Below are 19,332 nucleotides of genomic sequence, written 5' to 3'. Positions count from 1 at the left end.
TCTTGACTGTTTGCGCCAATTCAAACTATATGTTCAAAACTTTTGGAAATTTCATCAAAAAAATTCTAGTGGAAAAAAACCTGCAAACTCGTGTTTGACTATAGAGTACAGAAGGACACCACGTGAAACGGTGACACTAACTCTGTCATGTGTTGTTTCATGTAGACACTGACGAAATCAACATGCTTGTTATTTAAATCAGACGTCACCGAGACGCCCGAAGTGTGCTTGAAGTAGGACTGACTGAGACGACATTGGCCTTAGTTATTTATTCGATCCACGTTTACTTTTTCAATACTTGTATATTCATTCTGTAAAGCATTTCTATGCACAAGACAAAATTATTGTAAACTTCAAAGTACAGCCAATAAACCAAGGAAATCCGGAAAAAAAGATTTTTTTGTTCACTCGCAAAAAGTTGCGATCACTTGTGATTTTTTACTCGCAATTTCAATTTTAAACTCGCATTTAGCGAGTATTTCCCCTTAATTTCATTGCCTGAATAATATATAATTTCTGAAACATTTTGGGTACAAATGTGGATTCATAATGTCTCTCAAGAAATACTGGATTGAACTGATTGATTGATTGGATATTGTTTAACGTCCCTCTCGAGAATATTTCACTCATATGGAGACGTCACCACTGCCGGTGAAGGGCTGCAAAATTTAGGCCTATGCTCGGCGCTTATGGCCTTTAAGCAGAGTGGGATCTTTATCGTGCCACACCTGTTGTGACACGGGACCTCAGTTTTTGCGGTCTCATCAGAAGGACCACCCCATTTAGCATGGGGTACTGAGGACCTATTGTAACCCAGATCCCCACGGGAGTTTCCAGATCCCCACGGGAGTTTTAAGGACATATGTGACGTTTCTCAATAATAAATAATTTCATTTTGGGTACAATTCGCCTGCATCTTTTCTTGTTTCTACCAAAAAACAAAAACCTGGGGTATATTACCAGGTTTGAATTAGAGTTCGCATATTTTGATAGTTCCTTGTTGTGGCAAGTGAAAACAGAGAGTCAGTTATGTACTACAGGTGTCATTGTAGAAAGGGAGGAAACTCTTTGGATCAATCAGGGATCGAACCCTGGATCCCTGCATTACTAGAATGGTGATCTAACCACTGAGCTAAACAAGCTGACATACGCAGTAAGATAATATCAGTAAACCATAAAATTTAAACCTGTTTTGGAAAACGAACAAGAACTCTTCAAATCGAGATGTTAATCTAACCTCAGAAAAAAATGTCAGAATGTCACATATAACCTTAATTCAAATCTTCACACACACCCTTGTCTCTACCACAGATAGACCTACACTCACACCCCTCCCCCACCCCGGTCATACACTCACACCCCCCCCCCCCCCACCCCGGTCCTACACTCACACCACCCCCTGTCTCTACCACAGATAGATCTACACTCACACACCACACCCCCTGTCTCTACCACAGATAGACCTACACTCACACCACCCCCTTGTCTCTACCACAGATAGATCTACACACACACCACCCCGTCTCTACCACAGATAGACCTACAAACACCACACCCCCTGGTCTCTACCACAGATTGACGTACACACACACCACCCCCTGTCTCTACCACAGATAGACCTACATTCATCATCGGTGTGCAGTTTCTTCCTCATCTCCTCTAGTTTTTTCTGGTCCTTAGCGATGGACTTGTCCCGGCGGAGGGTTAGTGTTTTTTCCTTCTCGTCGTCCGACATTTCCCGGACCAGGGAGTATTCTTCGTGATTAGCAATGCCTGTAAAACGTGTTTCATATTTACCCTTTCTTGAACACACGATTTTGATTTACACGATTTTGATATTTATACATTTTGGTACATGCTATTTACCCATCTTGGTACATATTGTCACCATTAACTGCCCCACAGTATGGCTGTCATCCACCTGTAATTTCTTCTGCATGCCGTCCAAGGTTTTAATTCGTAAAATTCGCATTTTCTTCTTGTATTCCAATAAATCCTGAAATTGAGTTTTGCATTTTAAACAAACATTATTTGGCTTTGCAGAATTATATGAAATCTATATGCTGTTATTTCTGTTTTAGCTTTTGTATGCACAAAGTTAGATGAATTGATATATAACTAACAAATCCACAATCGGGGCTAAGAGTTCTTGGCAGTTTGAGTGGTCTGCCCCTGAGTTTTAAATGCCTAAAGGCTTTACACTTGAGTTCAAGACATCTAACCAACCAGGCCTGCATTTCTTGTAAAGAACTTGAAGTCGAAATTTGGACTTAAGTCTGATATGTTACTCAAATTTTGACTGCTCAAATAGAAGAAAACTCATTTTTTTTTCAGAAATCGAACTTAGAGGTCAGTGATGAGAGATTGATTGATGGTATCTTGCTCGAGAATTTTTCCCTCATATGGAGACGTCACCAAGACCGGTGAAGGGCTTCAAATTTAGGCCTATGCTCGGCGCTTACGGCCATTGAGCAGTGAGGGTTCTTTAGCGTGCCACACCTTCTGTGACACGGGTCATCCATTTTTAAGGTCATCTCCAAGGACCTGTGACATTAACCTGATGCCGAGCGTTTGGTGATGGAACTGTCACTACCTGCTTTAACGACTTAGGTCCGTCGCGGCCGGGGTTCGAACCCCGACCTTAGATGTAGACGTCACCATTGATAGAAAAGCTTCTATTTCTTTCTATTTTCTTATCATTAATGAAAATCTGCTTATTTAAACAATGCATTATTGGATTCTGGAATAATTTTGACTCTTGGGATTTACAGAACAGTTGGAAAAAGTCTTTTTGTCACAACTAATTAACAAACACTGACATCAACTGTTGTGTCCAATGTACAAGTGTTGTGTCTATAATGTACAAGTGTTGTGTCTATAATGTACAAGTGTTGTCTATAATGTACAAGTCATGTGTCTATTGTACAACTGTTGTTAAATGTACAAGTGTTGTGTCTATAATGTACAAGTGTTGTCTATAATGTACAAGTCATGTGTCTATAATGTATAAGTGTTGTCTATAATGTACAAGTGTTGTCTATAATGTACAAGTGATGTGTCTATAATGTACAAGTGTTGTGTCTATAATGTACAAGTCATGTGTCTATTGTACAACTGTTGTTAAATGTACAAGTGATGTGTCTATAATGTACAAGTGATGTGTCTATAATGTACAAGTGTTGTGTCTATAATGTACAAGTGTTGTCTATAATGTACAAGTGATGTGTCTATAATGTACAAGTGTTGTGTCTATAATGTACAAGTCATGTGTCTATTGTACAACTGTTGTTAAATGTACAAGTGTTGTGTCTATAATGTACAAGTCATGTGTCTATAATGTACAAGTTGTGTATATAATGTACAAGTGTTGTGTCTATAATGTACAAGTGATGTGTCTATAATGTACAAGTGTTGTGTCTATAATGTACAAGTGATGTGTCTATAATGTACAAGTGTTGTGTCTATTGTACAATTGATGTATGAGATTTTTATCTTGTGAGATATTTTACACATTTTATGTTGAAATGTACATTAACAAGGAAGAAGATATTTTGATTCATAAAAATCTCATAAATCAACAGAATTTTTTCATCTGAACGAGGAAGAAAAAGTGATCTGAATTAATCTAATTCATAGTATTGGAGATTATGATGGGCATGTGATGGGAGTTTTGTACAGCAAGGATGCACTCAATTTAGAACAGGGCATGACTGGGCTCTGGAAAGATTCTGATTTTTTAATTACAAAACTGTCACAACTAACTATAAATAGTTACATCACTATAATTCGGATTTTTGGGAGTTAAAATTGATCTCAACCTCTATATCCGACTTACACATGAGCCCTAAGATCTTAACCTCTATATCTGACTTACACATGAGCCCTAAGATCTTAACCTCTATATCTGACTTACACATGAGCCCTAAGATCTTAACCTCTATATCCGATTTACACATGAGCCCTATGATTAGCTTTTTTCTGGACAATGTAATGTAGAGCTTTTTTTCAAAAACTTCTTTCTCCGACGATTATCATCATTAACGTTGACTGGACATGTTCTTTTATTCATGTATTCTAGGATTATATGCATAAAGTACAAGTGTTTACATATTTTAATGATTTTATTCATCTTAAGTGTATATTATTGAAATTGATTTGTTGAGAAAATGAATAAATATCAGTGCATTTCACAAAATATTATTTGAAACAGCTCGTGAAAATGTTAGAAATTGTCAACCGATTCTTGAAAAAAGCTATACCGACTTATAAGCGGATCAATCATAAATCCCTCCAAAATAGCCTACAAAATATACAACCGACTTATAGCCTACAAAATATACAACCGACTTATAGCCTACAAAGTATACAACCGACTTATAGCCTAAAAAATATACAACCGACTTATAGCCTACAAAATATACAACCGACTTATAGCCTACAAAGTATACAACCGACTTATAGCCTACAAAATATACAACCAACTTATAGCCTACAAAGTATACAACCGACTTATAGCCTACAAAATATACAACCGACTTATAGCCTACAAAATATACAACCGACTTATAGGCGAACTGAGCTATAGGCGAGTATATACGGTAGACACTATCAGTATATACGGTAGACACTATCAGTATATAAGATAGACACTATCAGTATATACGGTAGACACTATCAGTATATAAGGTAGACACTATCAGTATATAAGATAGACACTATCAGTATATAAGGTAGACACTATCAGTATATAAGGTAGACACTATCAGTATATAAGGTAGACACTATCAGTATATAAGGTAGACACTATCAGTATATAAGATAGACACTATCAGTATATAAGATAGACACTATCAGTATATAAGATAGACACTATCAGTATATAAGATAGACACTATCAGTATATAAGATAGACACTATCAGTATATAAGGTAGACACTATCAGTATATAAGGTAGACACTATCAGTATATAAGATAGACACTATCAGTATATAAGGTAGACACTATCAGTATATAAGGTAGACACTATCAGTATATAAGGTAGACACTATCAGTATATAAGGTAGACACTATCAGTATATAAGGTAGACACTATCAGTATATAAGGTAGACACTATCAGTATATAAGATAGACACTATCAGTATATAAGGTAGACACTATCAGCATATAAGATAGACACTATCAGTATATAAGGTAGACACTATCAGTATATAAGGTAGACACTATCAGTATATAAGGTAGACACTATCAGTATATAAGATAGACACTATCAGTATATAAGGTAGACACTATCAGTATATAAGGTAGACACTATCAGTATATAAGGTAGACACTATCAGTATATAAGGTAGACACTATCAGCATATAAGGTAGACACTATCAATAGAATTATATATTTTCTTCCAAAAGCATTCAATTCCCAATACGAGAGGAAAATCAATTTTTAATATGAAAGCAATATTTGATACTTTACCATATTCTCTTGATCCACTTACCCCATTCCTGAGGAGATAGTAGTCCAGGGTCCTCCCCGGTTCTAACCACACCCCTTTTTTGGGATCTTCATCTGCCAGGAAAAGTCCATAGTCCTGTGCTATAAAAAGGAAAGAAAAGAAGTAGGTACAGTTTCTAAAGTCATTTGGCCCAAAATATCAATGATTTCACTTGGAGCTCAAACCCTGACATTCAAACAAGGAATGGATTAGCAAACCAAAAATCTGCTCAGTTTGATCAGCACAATGGTTTGTGTCATATGACGAGAGCTAGAAGTTGGCATAAAATTGCAGAAATGCCATTTTCAATGAAAATATCCACAATTTCAGGTGGTTTTTCTTTCAGGAAACATACAGCGCATGCGTCGAGCAAATTCATATTGAAGTATGTTTTTTCATCTTAAAATAATGCACAATATATATCATTTTCATTTTGCTCGACAAATGCGCACATCTTTTCCTGAGCAATAATCTGTATGACATTTGACAGTTTTCGGGCTTATTTTTAAAAAAAGGCGGGAAATGTCTTATTCATGATGTCATAATGCTATCCAATTAGGAATATCATTATGATTTTGTTGATATATTATACCTGGCATATATTTTACTTTTTTAAAACACTGAATAGGGTTAATTCCAGACACATTTTATAGAGAGAAAAATTTTGGGCCTTTTTGTGTATACAATCGTACCTTGTTCTTTGATGAAAGGAAATTCACTTTAATCATGGGCAAATAATTTATTACTTTTGGCATTTTGCTATCTACCTATTCTCCACCCGCCCCTCCCCTCCCTCCTCAAATCTTTTGATGAAATAGTGAATTGTTAGTAGGTCAACGTTCAGGCCATTTACCCCAGCTCTCTACATTTCACTCTCTCGGGGTCAGAAAATCCAGACCTTTCCACCATACTATTTATTTAGCCAGATCAGCAAAGCCCAATGAATGCAAAGAAAAAAATATAGGCAAATGATTACTGCAAGATCTTTTCTTTGTAAGGAATAAAAGCCAGACCTGCAGCAATTCAAACTTAGCGAGGAACATGAGAGACACAATGTATTCACTTTTATTGACGAGTACAGGCAGACTCCACACAAATCAAAGAAACCCGAACTCGATAAAAACAGACCACGTGAGTCCAGCCAAACGACCCTTGTGTGAAGACCAATGAAACGGACTGAACTGATAAAGACTGGCCACATAAGTCCAGTGAAACGGACTCAACCAATAGACAGGCCACGTGAGTCCAGCCAAATGAACCTTGTGACACCGACTGAATGCCAGCCCTCTTAACTACAGACAGTAACAGCTCCATCTTCATTTTACACAACCAGATGCCAACCATTAGGAATATTTTATTGTGCAAATTTAAATCACGACAATTTCTTTTTTTTCCCCCAGAGACCATGAAATCAATATGCTTCTCCCTGGGTTGTTAGTAATGCATCGTGCTGATACAGCCCACATCTTACACTGAACAATACCATCCGCCAGACAGTCTTCAGTGAAAAAAGCTAGTCTATCAGAATACTGAAACACACACTTGGCCATGGGGACAATTTCCTGCTGATAATGTACCAACCATGAGCAGTTATTTTGGGTTTTTTTAAATTACCACTGAATTGTGTCAATCATTTTTACAGAAAACTGGGACTTGGTGTCTGCAAACAAAACTCAAGCACATTAAAGTCAAATTTACTGGAAATTCTCGGCTGCACATCGACATCCCCCCCCCCCCCCCCCCCCCCACAAAAAAAAAGAATCTAGTAGTATACCTCAGAAGTGGACCACAATAACTTTCTGGGTCTTTGCCATCTTCTTAGCAAACCCTGTCAAACAGTAACTGTGTGACCCTGTGTGTGACCTATCTTTCTAACATCCCCCATACTGCCCTTCCCTGTCATACCCCTTCCTATATTTCCCATGTTATCGGAGAGAAAATTTTGAACACAACTTCGGAAGTCTGGGCTTTGTGAGTAAATAAAATAAAGATTTAAACAAGTCTGTGCAATAATATTGAAACTTTACAAAAGCTTATTTTCTTGTTAGCCTGATGGAGAATATTTGTGAATGGAGTTACAATGGCCCTGTTTATTTCCTGTCAATCAGTCTGTGTGGGAGGTAGATGGAGTGCAGAGCCAGCAGGTGCCCCTCACTACACCAACACTGCATGCTAATGAAATCCCAACATTTTATATTACAATGTGTAATTGACAGGATGACTGCATGATTAAGCCCTCACTTCCCCCACCACTCTGAGTATCAAAGATTACAGATTCTGTCTTCCCCTCGAATTCATCATTCACAAAACTACACACTGCTCTCTTATATAGAACTCCATGCAGCTACATTGTGCTAATATCTTCCAAATCTAATAGAGATATGCACCATCTGGCGGAACAGTTAAATTTGTAACCAATCTCTCATCAGCAAGAGGCACACAGTTCTTGCTGTGTGTGTGTGTGTGCTTATTCAGCATTTCTGCCTTCATTACAAGCCCCCCTCCCCCTGTGAACACTCAGTCAGACGGCCATTGATACAGAGTCAGCCTCCACGCTTTGATCCTGGGAATATACACCTGCCCGTGGCTATTTTTATCCTCAGGTTAAAACATTATAGGGATTCCTGCTGGTGATATACTGATACAAGTCTCCACATAAAGAGAGGCATAAAAAAAAAAGACCATGGCCATTAAGATGAGTGTTTGTTTATAATGCTGGAGCTTCAGCTGTGAAAATAACTGTTATATAACGTACATCACTACTGCCTCTACACTGCCTACATCACTACTGTCTCTACACTACAGCACTACTGTCTCTACACTACATCACTGCTGTCTCTATACTACATCACTACTGTCTCTACACTACATCACTGCTGTCTCTATACTACATCACTACTGTCTCTATACTACATCACTGCTGTCTCTATACTACATCACTGCTGTCTCTATACTCCATCACTACTGTCTCTACACTACATCACTGCTGTCTCTATACTACATCACTACTGTCTCTATACTACATCACTGCTGTCTCTATACTACATCACTGCTGTCTCTACACTACATCACTGCTGTCTCTATACTACATCACTGCTGTCTCTATACTACATCACTACTGTCTCTATACTACATCACTACTGCCTCTATACTACATCACTACTGTCTCTATACTACATCACTACTGCCTCTATACTACATCACTACTGTCTCTATACTACATCACTACTGCCTCTATACTACATCACTACTGTCTCTATACTACATCACTACTGCCTCTATACTGCCTACATCATTGCTGTCTTTGTAGATTAAGACACTGACCCACAGTAAACATCCTCCATCCCCCCCCCCAATAAATAAATCAAAAAGGTTCTGGGGGATTAAGATACTGACCCACAGTAAACACCCCCCCCCCCCCCCCCAAAGCCTAAGTCAAAAAGGTCATTAAGACTACTCACGATTTCCGGGATTGGTCTCTATGATGCGGTCCCGGATAATTTTACATGCGTCGTACACCTGCGTGGACGGTTCGAACTGCATCGTCTTGACGACATTGTTGCCGACCACGCTGATCTTCAGCGACAGCATGGCCATGTTGAAGGCGTGGCCTATTCACCTCTATATGTGTGTCAGTCTGTCTGTGTGTCAGTTTGCTCTCAGCTTCCTGTACACAGTTAAGTCTTGTCTATGTTACGGGAATCACCAAACACACCTGAAAAAATATTGATTTATATCATCGTTTGTAGAAAAGAATACGTAACTTAATTATTAAATAATTTATACAATGATTTTTTTTTTTTGCTAAATCATCATATAACTCTCTCTCTTTCTCTCTCTCTCTCTTTCTCTCTCTCTCTATGACATAAAGTGCTTGATTTACACTAATGGTATAAAAGCTTCATCGTTAGAAATCTCAGATGAATTATGAATTGAATCAGCTCCCATATTGTGTTAAAAACATCTGTAACTGTGAAAATGATGGTAACAATTTATAGATTGGGTGACTTGACAGTAAATCATAGTCTGCAGCCATTAAACAACTCAGACAGCATGAAATTCACTCTCAGCATTTCCTGTTCTGACCAGGTGTGTCATAGTTCCCTTCAGCAATCAGTGCAGTTCACAAACAGACACACACATCATGTTTCAAATCATGTCCTCACAGAGTTAAAAACAAATCCATTTATAAGCAAATCTTAAACAGTGTTTAAATATTACAGTGTTCAAAAGTTAAACCATAGACCGATAGACTGAGTCTATGTCAAATCACACCGGTCTATGCCAACTGTAATTGAGATAGACCAAATTGTCTATGCCCATTTTCTAGGTTTAAAGCAATAGTTATCCCAAAAGTCGACGTCTGATAAACGTTATGAGGAAAGGAGGACATTGTTATGGAAATGGAAAGAAAATATGCTTTTTAAGTACATTAAAAGTAAAATAAAAATGTTTTAAATTTGTGTTAATTTCTTTTTTCAATGTTGCAGTCTAAGCCAATTCGATGAGGTCTATGTCGTCTTGTTTTGGCATTTTAACAGAGAATTAATGTTAGTAACATTGTATGAGTCTCCTGAACTATTAAAGTTCTGTACAATTCACAGCCTACAGAATGCTAGCAACATATTATATGTGCCTCCTGCTCTACTCTAAGTTTAATACACTTCACAGCTTATACAGAGAATGTTAGTAACATATTCTATGTGCCTCCTGCTCTAAGTTCAGTACAAGTCACAGCCTACAGAATGCTAGTAACATATTTTAAGTGTCCCTGCTCTAAGTTTAATACACTTCACAGCTTATACAGAGAATGTTAGTAACATATTCTATGTGCCTTGCAGTCAGGAGATTAAACCACACAGATAAAACGGTCATTCAAGGACAACATTTTTTTTATATATATATAGTCACAAATGTGAGCCTCTTATCAAAGAAAATGTAAATGATACCATTATCAGCATAAGCTCGTCTCAATTTACAGACAAAGAGGAGTTAAGAATTTTTATTTGATTTTTACCTTTTTTTATCTCCCTGACACTTGATGACGGACATATGTCACAGACACTGTACAACCTGTTCACTCCCAACACCAAAACAATCACCCAATTCCTCTCCGATAGTTTATGACGGAACCCATCAACCTAACAGCCATCAGATACACCATCCTTAATAACGCCAACCCGCACAATAAAAAAAAAACTGCCTCTAATTCAACCTTTTGTTCAACAAATCCCATCTTTTAAATTGCAGACTCTAAAAATATCTACAACATCCCATATATTATTTGATTAAATTTCATGCCCTGCAAATATCCCTGTCCTGTTTTTCCCCGATGATAAATTCACTGCAGCAGGCAGCCAGACTTCGTTCTGAATATAAGTCAGACTTTTGATGCAATTACATTCCAATTACATTAAATTAACTCCATCATAATTATTTTTGGTCCATAATTTCCATTCCACCTGATGAGGTACAAATCTGGTAGCCTCTCATCTCTACCTGTACTCTGAGAGTCCGACTTCACATACAGAACTCACAAGTCCACGAAAAGATTAGCAGAACTCACAAGTTCACATACAGATTAGTAGAACTCACAAGTCCACATACAGATTAGCAGAAATCACAATCAGGATCTCAACAAATGTCACAACAATCACTACTTAAACAACAAAGTATCAAAAATTTCATTTTAAAAAAAAAATCCCTTTTTTTTCCATATAAAAAGCCGCTCCTATCCCTTGTAGCAGCTACAGCAAAGAACTCCACCGAGTCACCCAAATCAATCCTGTCCCATCTCCTCACTACATCATATTGCCAAACCACAAAACAGCCGGGGTAAATATAATACTCAGCTCTCTATACAGCCTCTCATTTACATAAATGTCAATTGTTCTATGCACAATTAGCATTGGTCCCCAGCTAATAACTTGGACTCTGTAAATGTCGACCGGGGACCGTTTTCTCCAGAATTCTCCCGTTCTTTTATTGTCCATATGGTGATTCCCATGATGAATAAAATCAATGAGGCCGGAGTGCTGCATCCTATCAGCATTTTGTGAACAGTCATTCACAAAAATCTTACAAGATATTTCAGTATATCTTCTCCATTAGCAGTCAATTTGTGTAGCTGCATGGTTTAAATTCTCTTCACTATTAGCAGTCAATATGTACTTTCAAATTGGTGTTTTCTTGTTGACTTTTTTAGCAGTCAATATATACTTTGGTAGTTTTATGTTTAGTGGTTTTTATGTTGACTATATCAGCAGTCAACACGTAATGTGATGATGTCGTTCAGATTGCCTTAATCCTGTTGACTCCATATGATTCTCGGTAAGCAGGAATTTTGGTTGTTATAAAATCATCCAGAAAGAAATCACAAAATGACAAAGTAAAAAGTGTTACCATAAACACAAGGCATATTATCCATGTTCAAATGCTCCACAAAGTGAAAGTACTCAAAAAAAACACTGAATATTAACACACAGAGAACAAATACTTAAGTTCGTCACTGCACACTTTTTTAGGTCAGGTGACAGTTCTCTAAAAATTCCAAATTCCTCCATTAAAAAAAACAAAACTCCCTGTCATCAATATAACCATTCCCAATTCCCAGCCTACATTATCTGGCAAGATGTGGGGGATTAGGCTGTGGAGGCATTTAAATATTGATGCACTTGTACGAGCTCCAAGTCTTTGAGGACCACACTTCTAGAGAAGCCCCGCCCATCCTACGCTGTGTAATTGTCGTCTGTTCTAGGAGACCTTATATAGACATTGTGTAACAATACGCTGTCTCCAGCAATGCTTTTTCCTACTACAATATACATATATATATATATATATATATATATATATATATATATATATAGGGACATTAGGATTGGTAGTTTCTACCTCTTACGGGCAATTATCAAAGTATATTATACAGACAATTAGCCGAGTAATCATGTAAAATGTTAGCTGAGCCGGACTGTATACAGAAAAACCGAGCACCTGTAGTGTTAATACTAGTACAGTATATCAGCACAATGCACACCACATAGTGTTTGATTGATTGAATGTTTAACTGACGATCGAGAATATTTCACTCATATGGAGACGTCACCAATGCCGGTGAAGGGCTGCAAAATTTAGGCCTACGCTCTGCGCTTATGGCCTTGGAGCAGGGAGGGATCTTTATCGTGCCACACCTGCTGTGACACGGGACCTTGGTTTTTGCGGTCTCATCTGAAGGACCGCCCCATTTAGTTTCCTCTTACGACAAGCAAGGGGGTACTGAGGACCTATTCTAACCCAGATCCGGGGGTGGGTGGGTGGGTGTGTGTGTGTGCTGAGGACCTATTCTAACCCGGGTCCCCACAGGATCCACATACAGTGTTATATCAGCACAGTGTTATATCAGCACAATGCACACCACATATAGCGTTATACTAGTACAAAGTAATATACGCGGAAAAATCATCTCCAGTTGTTCAAAGTTTGGCCCTGTAGACAATAAACAGTTTTCATCAGCTTGCACTGAGACAGAAGTTTCTCACATAATCACCAGTGTGAGATTGACTTTACCCATGTGAGACAGCCATGTGAGATTTTTCTGTCTCACACTGTTGCGACGTCATTTGATTGTGACGTCATATATTTTCTATGATTTACGTTACACGGTGAAGTAAAAATATTTTGCATTGTTATCTTTGAATTTTAATTTATATAGCTTTCTGGCGGACAACCTTGGGTTTTTTAGTTTACACTTACAGTGTAAACCATTTTCGGGTATGCTCTTTCTGCCTATCTAATTAGTTTTTGCATCAAAGTTCAAATGAGGATTTTGATAATTTAGAATTTTCTCAAAGCTCCTAAATTTATACACTAAACTGTAGGTAAAATGTGAGAAAAATAATCCTTCATTATTTACTCGTGTGGGATAGGGAAATTCCACCTCTGGAACAAGATTCGCTGTCTAGGACTCGGCAAAGCCTCGTCCTAGACTGCGAATCTTGTCCCCTCGGTGGAATTTCCCTATCCCACACTCGTACTAATGAAGGATTCTATTAGTCTCTATATTCACAGCTACCATTAAGTGTCTGTCATTTCTGTCACTCCACTGACACCATTTCTGTACTCGGGGAGTACGAGCCTGAGCGACGGCCCCTAAACAGCATCAAACTGTTACAAGAAATTCTAGTCTATTACGCTCCTTTTAAGAGTGCACTTGTTATGTGCGCTAATTTAAGAAACTCTTTGTCTCTTTTCAATTAAAACAACTCTCATTAAAAGCATCAATACTTCAAAGTTTTCTACATAACAACACTCTAGCCATCTTCAGCGAAGTCATCACGTTTTACAATGGGTATATGCTCTACACACTACAAAACATCATCAGAAACAACAGCGCTCCTTGTGGCTTCCAAGTGCTGAAATTTATTTGTGTAATTTCACAATGACATAGCCCTCACACACAGATCCGACAAGTACCGGTGGTGTGCAGTTACGGAAGACTTCCTGCTGGAGTCAGTCAAATTCTCACTTACAATGGCGGCCAATGCCTTTCTTTAGAAACGGCGGCCAATGCCTTTCTTTAGAAACAGGAGTATATTTCTCACCTCAGCGTCTCCGAGTCTAATTTAGGTGTTTTACACCGGGCTAGTGAAACTAGAGAAATGACAAGTCAGCTGCAATGAATATTTTGATGTAGAAAATTTGAAGTCCCGTAACTCCGTCACAACAAAACGGATAAATCTGTAAATCAGACGGGGTTTTCCTCGATATAATCTGAGCATTACCGTTAAATTCTGTGTGTATCCTCTCTAGTCATCTTACTATAATATTGTGTGTCATAGATAAGGATATTATCTTACTAATATTGAAAAATTCAAAGTCTCACAACTCCAGACAACACAGTCAATAAATCTGAAAATCAAAAGGGGTCATCCCCTGTCTAACCCAAGTATTCTGTACAAAATCCTCCCAACAAAAGGGGTCATCCTCTGCCTAACCAAAGTATTCTGTACATACGAAAATCCTCCCAACAAAAGGGGTCATCCCCTGTCTAACCCAAGTATTCTGTACAAAATTTACGAAAATCCTCCCAACGAAACTTCGTATGCCATACAAAGTGCTGACAGACAGACGTACAGATGGATCGACAGACAGACGTACAGACGGATCAACAGACATGGTAATTACGACATGGCACCTGTCACATGACAGGGCTATTAATATTTCATACATATGACGATGACATAAGCTCATATTGCCACGCCTATACTTTAGACTTGAGCCGAGGTTGAGTTCACATTGAATGTCAAAGCCTTCAGTAAAATAAAATCAAGAGTCTTATCACTCACTGTTCATAAGTTACTAGGATATAGATCATGGTATCAAATGAATCTATATACACAAACTATAAAAGTCCTACCCGAAATAGCTCAACGGATACTGCCCGAGTTCACTTTTCTTAAAAGTAAGTCAAACACCAAAACTTTGGTATGAAAATAAAGGTCTTGTTACACAGAATGCACATCATTTAAAGCTATGAGTTGAAACAGAGAGGACTCAAAAACAATAGGTCCCCCAAGAGGGCATGAACAAAAGTAAAATTCAAATCTAAGGTAAATATATAGGCATTATATCTCCTTTTTTGACACTTATTTTACTGATAATACAGAGTAGAGATAAATATTCCCTGTGTGTGCATTATTCAATGTTTCTGCACAGTCTTCTTCATTACATGCATTAGCACATCAAATACTGAACATTTAATGGTGAACCAAGTCGATCTTTATCACAGTCTTATCAAGATTAGTAGACCCCCCTCCCCTTGATTCAAATTGGTCATGTGACTTTGCATTTAATGCAAGTGCATGGACTCCTAAGTAGAATCCTAAACTTCGAGGTCGATTCACGCTCTCAGAAAAATGTGTTCAGAATTTCAAATCGTGTGATTTTATATGATTAAATGACACATATGAGAATTAGATGGGGGATCAAAATTGACTAAGTGTGCGGGTTTAATTGTCTATTTATCTATCCTTTTTCTATAACAAAATCATTAATATCACAGTTTCATCTTCACTGTGAATTACATATCCTTACTTCAGTCTTCACTGGGCATTATTCAATCTTCACTGGGCATTATTTAATCTTCACTGGGCATTATTCAATCTTCACTGGGCATTATTTAATCTTCACTAGGCATTATCTAATCTTCACTGGGCATTATTCTATCTTCAATAGGCATCATTCAATCTTGGCCGGTCATTATTCAATCTTGGGCGGGCATTATTCAATCTTGGCCAGGTGTTGTTCAATCTTCGCCAGGTGTTAGTAGCTGAGTGTTTGGTGAAGTCAACAGCTGCTAACAGTTTTGTAATCTCAAGTTTGACCCAGCAGAGATTTAAATTCAAAACCTTGTGTCGCCTGTTTAGAAAGCAGGGCCTCTGCCAAATGTTGCCCCAAGATAGCTCACACAGTCCTTAATCATATTTAGGACTCAGCACGTCTTCCACTACCAAATGTTGCCCCAATATAGCACACGCAGTCCTTAATCATATCTAGGACTCCGCACGTCTTCCACTACCAAATGTTGCCCCAAGATAGCTCACACAGTCCTTAATCATATCTAGGACTCAGCACGTCTTCCACTGAATCTCCAGTAAAAAAAAAAAAACAACTCTGTTTATAATTAAAACTCTTACTGGGACAAATACCTCAAAATTAAACCTGACTTTTTCCCCAGCAGAACCCCCAACATGTACTGAACTTTATTAAGACACCAAAACCAAGATCAGGGATGTGACTGAATTCCTAAGATATCAGAGGAAAAATGGTGAAAAGGGGAGGATAACACCTCACCCTACCTGGAAAAATATCATTTTCTGTCACTTTAGATCAAACCCAGAGTGTTTCATTTTTTCAAAAATTGAGCCAATCAGAGGATTTCCTCTAAAGAGAGGAGAAATCACATCCCTGCGTGCTTGTCTCAATGTTACAGGTCTGAAGTCACATCCTGAACTTGTGAAACAATTCTAAGTTTAATGGAACAATGTCCATCCTAAATATCCCCATGTCTAACACACAGTTCTCACAGTGTACACTGACAGAGAAATGACAGCATGTAGTAACACAGTTCTCACACTGTACACTGATAGAGAGAAATGACAGCATGTAGTAACACAGTTCTCACACTGTACACTGATAGAGAGAAATGACAGCATGTAGTCACACAGTTCTCACACTGTACACTGATAGAGAGAAATGACAGCATGTAGTCACACAGTTCTCACACTGTACACTGATAGAGAGAAATGACAGCATGTAGTAACACAGTTCTCACACTGTACACTGACAGAGAGAGAGAAATGACAGCATGTAGTCACACAGTTCTCAGTGTACACTGACAGAGAGATGACAGTATGTAGTCACACAGTTCTCACAGTGTACACTGACAGAGAGAAATGACAGCATGTAGTCACACAGTTCACAGTGTACACTGACAGAGAGAGAGATGACAGCATGTAGTCACACAGTTCACAGTGTACACTGACAGAGAGAGAAATGACAGCATGTAGTCACACAGTTCTCAGTGTACACTGACAGAGAGAGAAATGACAGCATGTAGTCACACAGTTCACACACTGTACACTGACAGAGAAATGACAGCATGTAGTCTCACAGTTCACACAGTGTACACTGACAGAGAGAGAGAGATGACAGCATGTAGTCACACAGTTCTCACAGTGTACACTGACAGAGAAATGACAGCATGTAGTCACACAGTTCTCAGTGTACACTGACAGAGAGAGAGATGACAGCATGTAGTCACACAGTTCTCACAGTGTACACTGACAGAGAAATGACAGCATGTAGTCTCACAGTTCACACAGTGTACACTGACAGAGAGAGAGATGACAGCATGTAGTCACACAGTTCACAGTGTACACTGACAGAGAGAGAAATGACAGAGAGCTACACAACACTGTATGTTAACACAGAATCTCGTTATATCCCCCTGATTATTCAACTCTAATAAATCCACACAGTTAATTCCTGCATCTAGTCTAGCTAAGTCCCCCTTATTACCCCGCTAAACATTGCATGAGTGCTGCCCATTACCACAGGTCATTACCATTTAAATGGAGCAGTCAGAGGGCCCCCCCTCATCATCCAATCTGGTCATTTATCGTGCCTGTCAGTTCAGATTAGTAAATTGATCACATGATGATCATGTGATTCTGATTTACCACTGAACAGTCATACCACTTAAGTCTGAATGTAATAGAGGCACAGAGAGAGAGAGAGAGAGAGAGAGAGAGACAGAGAGACAGAGAGAGAGAATTCCACAAAGTACAGGGGGAAAACAACCCGTACAGTTTGACTTTAATATCAAAGGCAATTACATGTAATCACTAATAACAGCTCCAGAAATATCAAGTTAAATGTAATATAAATACACAGAGAGAATTGTTAGCAGTAAAGAAAAGGATTACTACATTAATTTGACTTTAATGAAGGGGAGGACAATGACTCCCGTTACTGTTACCACACGTCTAGTCTTATGTTAGTAGAGCACAAAAATATGTACCGAGGAAACTCGGGAGAAAAAATTGGGGAAAGCTCTATGTGAATTAGAAGGTTCTACATAAATCTGGAGGCCCTACATAAGCCTGGAGGTCCTACATAAATCTGGAGGTCCTACATAAATCTGGAGGTTCTACATAAATCTGGAGGTCCTACATAAGCCTGGAGGTTCTACATAAATCTGGAGGTCCTACATAAATCTGGAGGTCCTACATAAATCTGAAGGTTCTACATAAATCTGGAGGTCCTACATAAATCTGGAGGTCCTACATAAATCTGGAGGTCCTACATAAATCTCGAGGTCCTGCATACGTCTGGAGGCTCTATGTGAATCCAAATTTACTGCTAATGTAAAACTCCTTTAAAATCAACAGGTAAATTTCTCCTATGTTCCCGACAGACTGACACATATTCTACAAGCTTCCTGTCAGTGAGTGTACTATTGGCAACATGTTGCTGAATTCAACCCAAACAAAATGTACATCTTCACGTGCATTGTTTTATACGACATGGGATACCTCACACTAAAGTGATATTGTGTTCTCGTAACAGTAATAATGGGCTTTGTACAAACAAAGGCATTAAGAAAGCAGACTCTCACTTCAGAAATCAATGTCGATCTACGATAAAAAAAAAAAAAAAAAACCCACTTAAATGGATGAAGCTTGTCCCTCTTCTAACATAGGATCCTCCGAGGAGGACTGTTATCAAATTACCCCCAATTACCACTAAACAGAGCTTTATTTGCTGAATCAATACAACTAGTCTGCTTTCATCTTTCTCCTTTGTTTCTCTTTCATTTTTCTCTCCTCTATTTTTCAAGAATTTTGAAAAAACTTTCCCATTAATGAGGTCAAGTCAGTGCTGTTGCCTGTCCTGACTGTTCCAGCAGCGGTCATTCTATAGCAGTCATTCTTACACAGCTGGGTGCAGTCATTGTGCATTTTCAATATCTCTCCTAGGAATCGGAATATCACAACTGTCTTCTGCTAATTACACCATTAACCTAACAGAGTTTGTTGTATAAATCAAAACAAACCTTTTTTGCAGAATTGAAGCAGAATACATAGGTGTATATCAAGATTACCCGGGCCCCCTCCTCCCTCAGTCCAGAAGTAACCCTCCTCCTCCCTCAGTCCAGAAGAAGTAACCCTCCTCCTCCCTCGGTCCAGAAGTAACCCCCCTCCTCCCTCAGTCCAGAAGTAACCCCCCTCCTCCCTCAGTCCAGAAGAAGTAACCCCCCTCCTCCCTCAGTCCAGAAGTAA

The 19,332-nt window shown here is 38.4% G+C and overlaps 1 protein-coding gene across 22 annotated transcripts in view; it reads right to left on the bottom strand.

Moving 5' to 3' along the window:
• LOC125661139 (talin-1-like) overlaps nt 1-19,332 on the bottom strand; it is a 106,597-nt gene that overhangs the window by 67,094 nt on the left and 20,171 nt on the right. For 20 of the 22 annotated variants that reach the window (XM_056148023.1, XM_056148014.1, XM_056148018.1 and 17 more), the window contains 4 exons: nt 8,953-9,206; nt 5,495-5,592; nt 1,867-1,996; nt 1,624-1,773 (listed from right to left, as the gene is read on the bottom strand). In XM_056148023.1, coding sequence (XP_056003998.1) covers nt 1,624-1,773; nt 1,867-1,996; nt 5,495-5,592; nt 8,953-9,088 — 514 coding nt within the window. In that variant the 5' untranslated portion in view covers nt 9,089-9,206. Of the gene's footprint in view, nt 1-1,623; nt 1,774-1,866; nt 1,997-5,494; nt 5,593-8,952; nt 9,207-10,508; nt 12,781-19,332 lie in introns of those variants that run through there. The other 2 variants (XM_056147998.1, XM_056148000.1) reach the window with 2 other exon arrangements.

Source organism: Ostrea edulis, chromosome 8 (genome assembly GCF_947568905.1).
Source record: "Ostrea edulis chromosome 8, xbOstEdul1.1, whole genome shotgun sequence".
NCBI lineage: Eukaryota > Metazoa > Mollusca > Bivalvia > Ostreida > Ostreidae > Ostrea > Ostrea edulis.
Note: the sequence above shows the minus strand (reverse complement) of the source record. Positions and strands in the feature narration are given on the sequence as shown.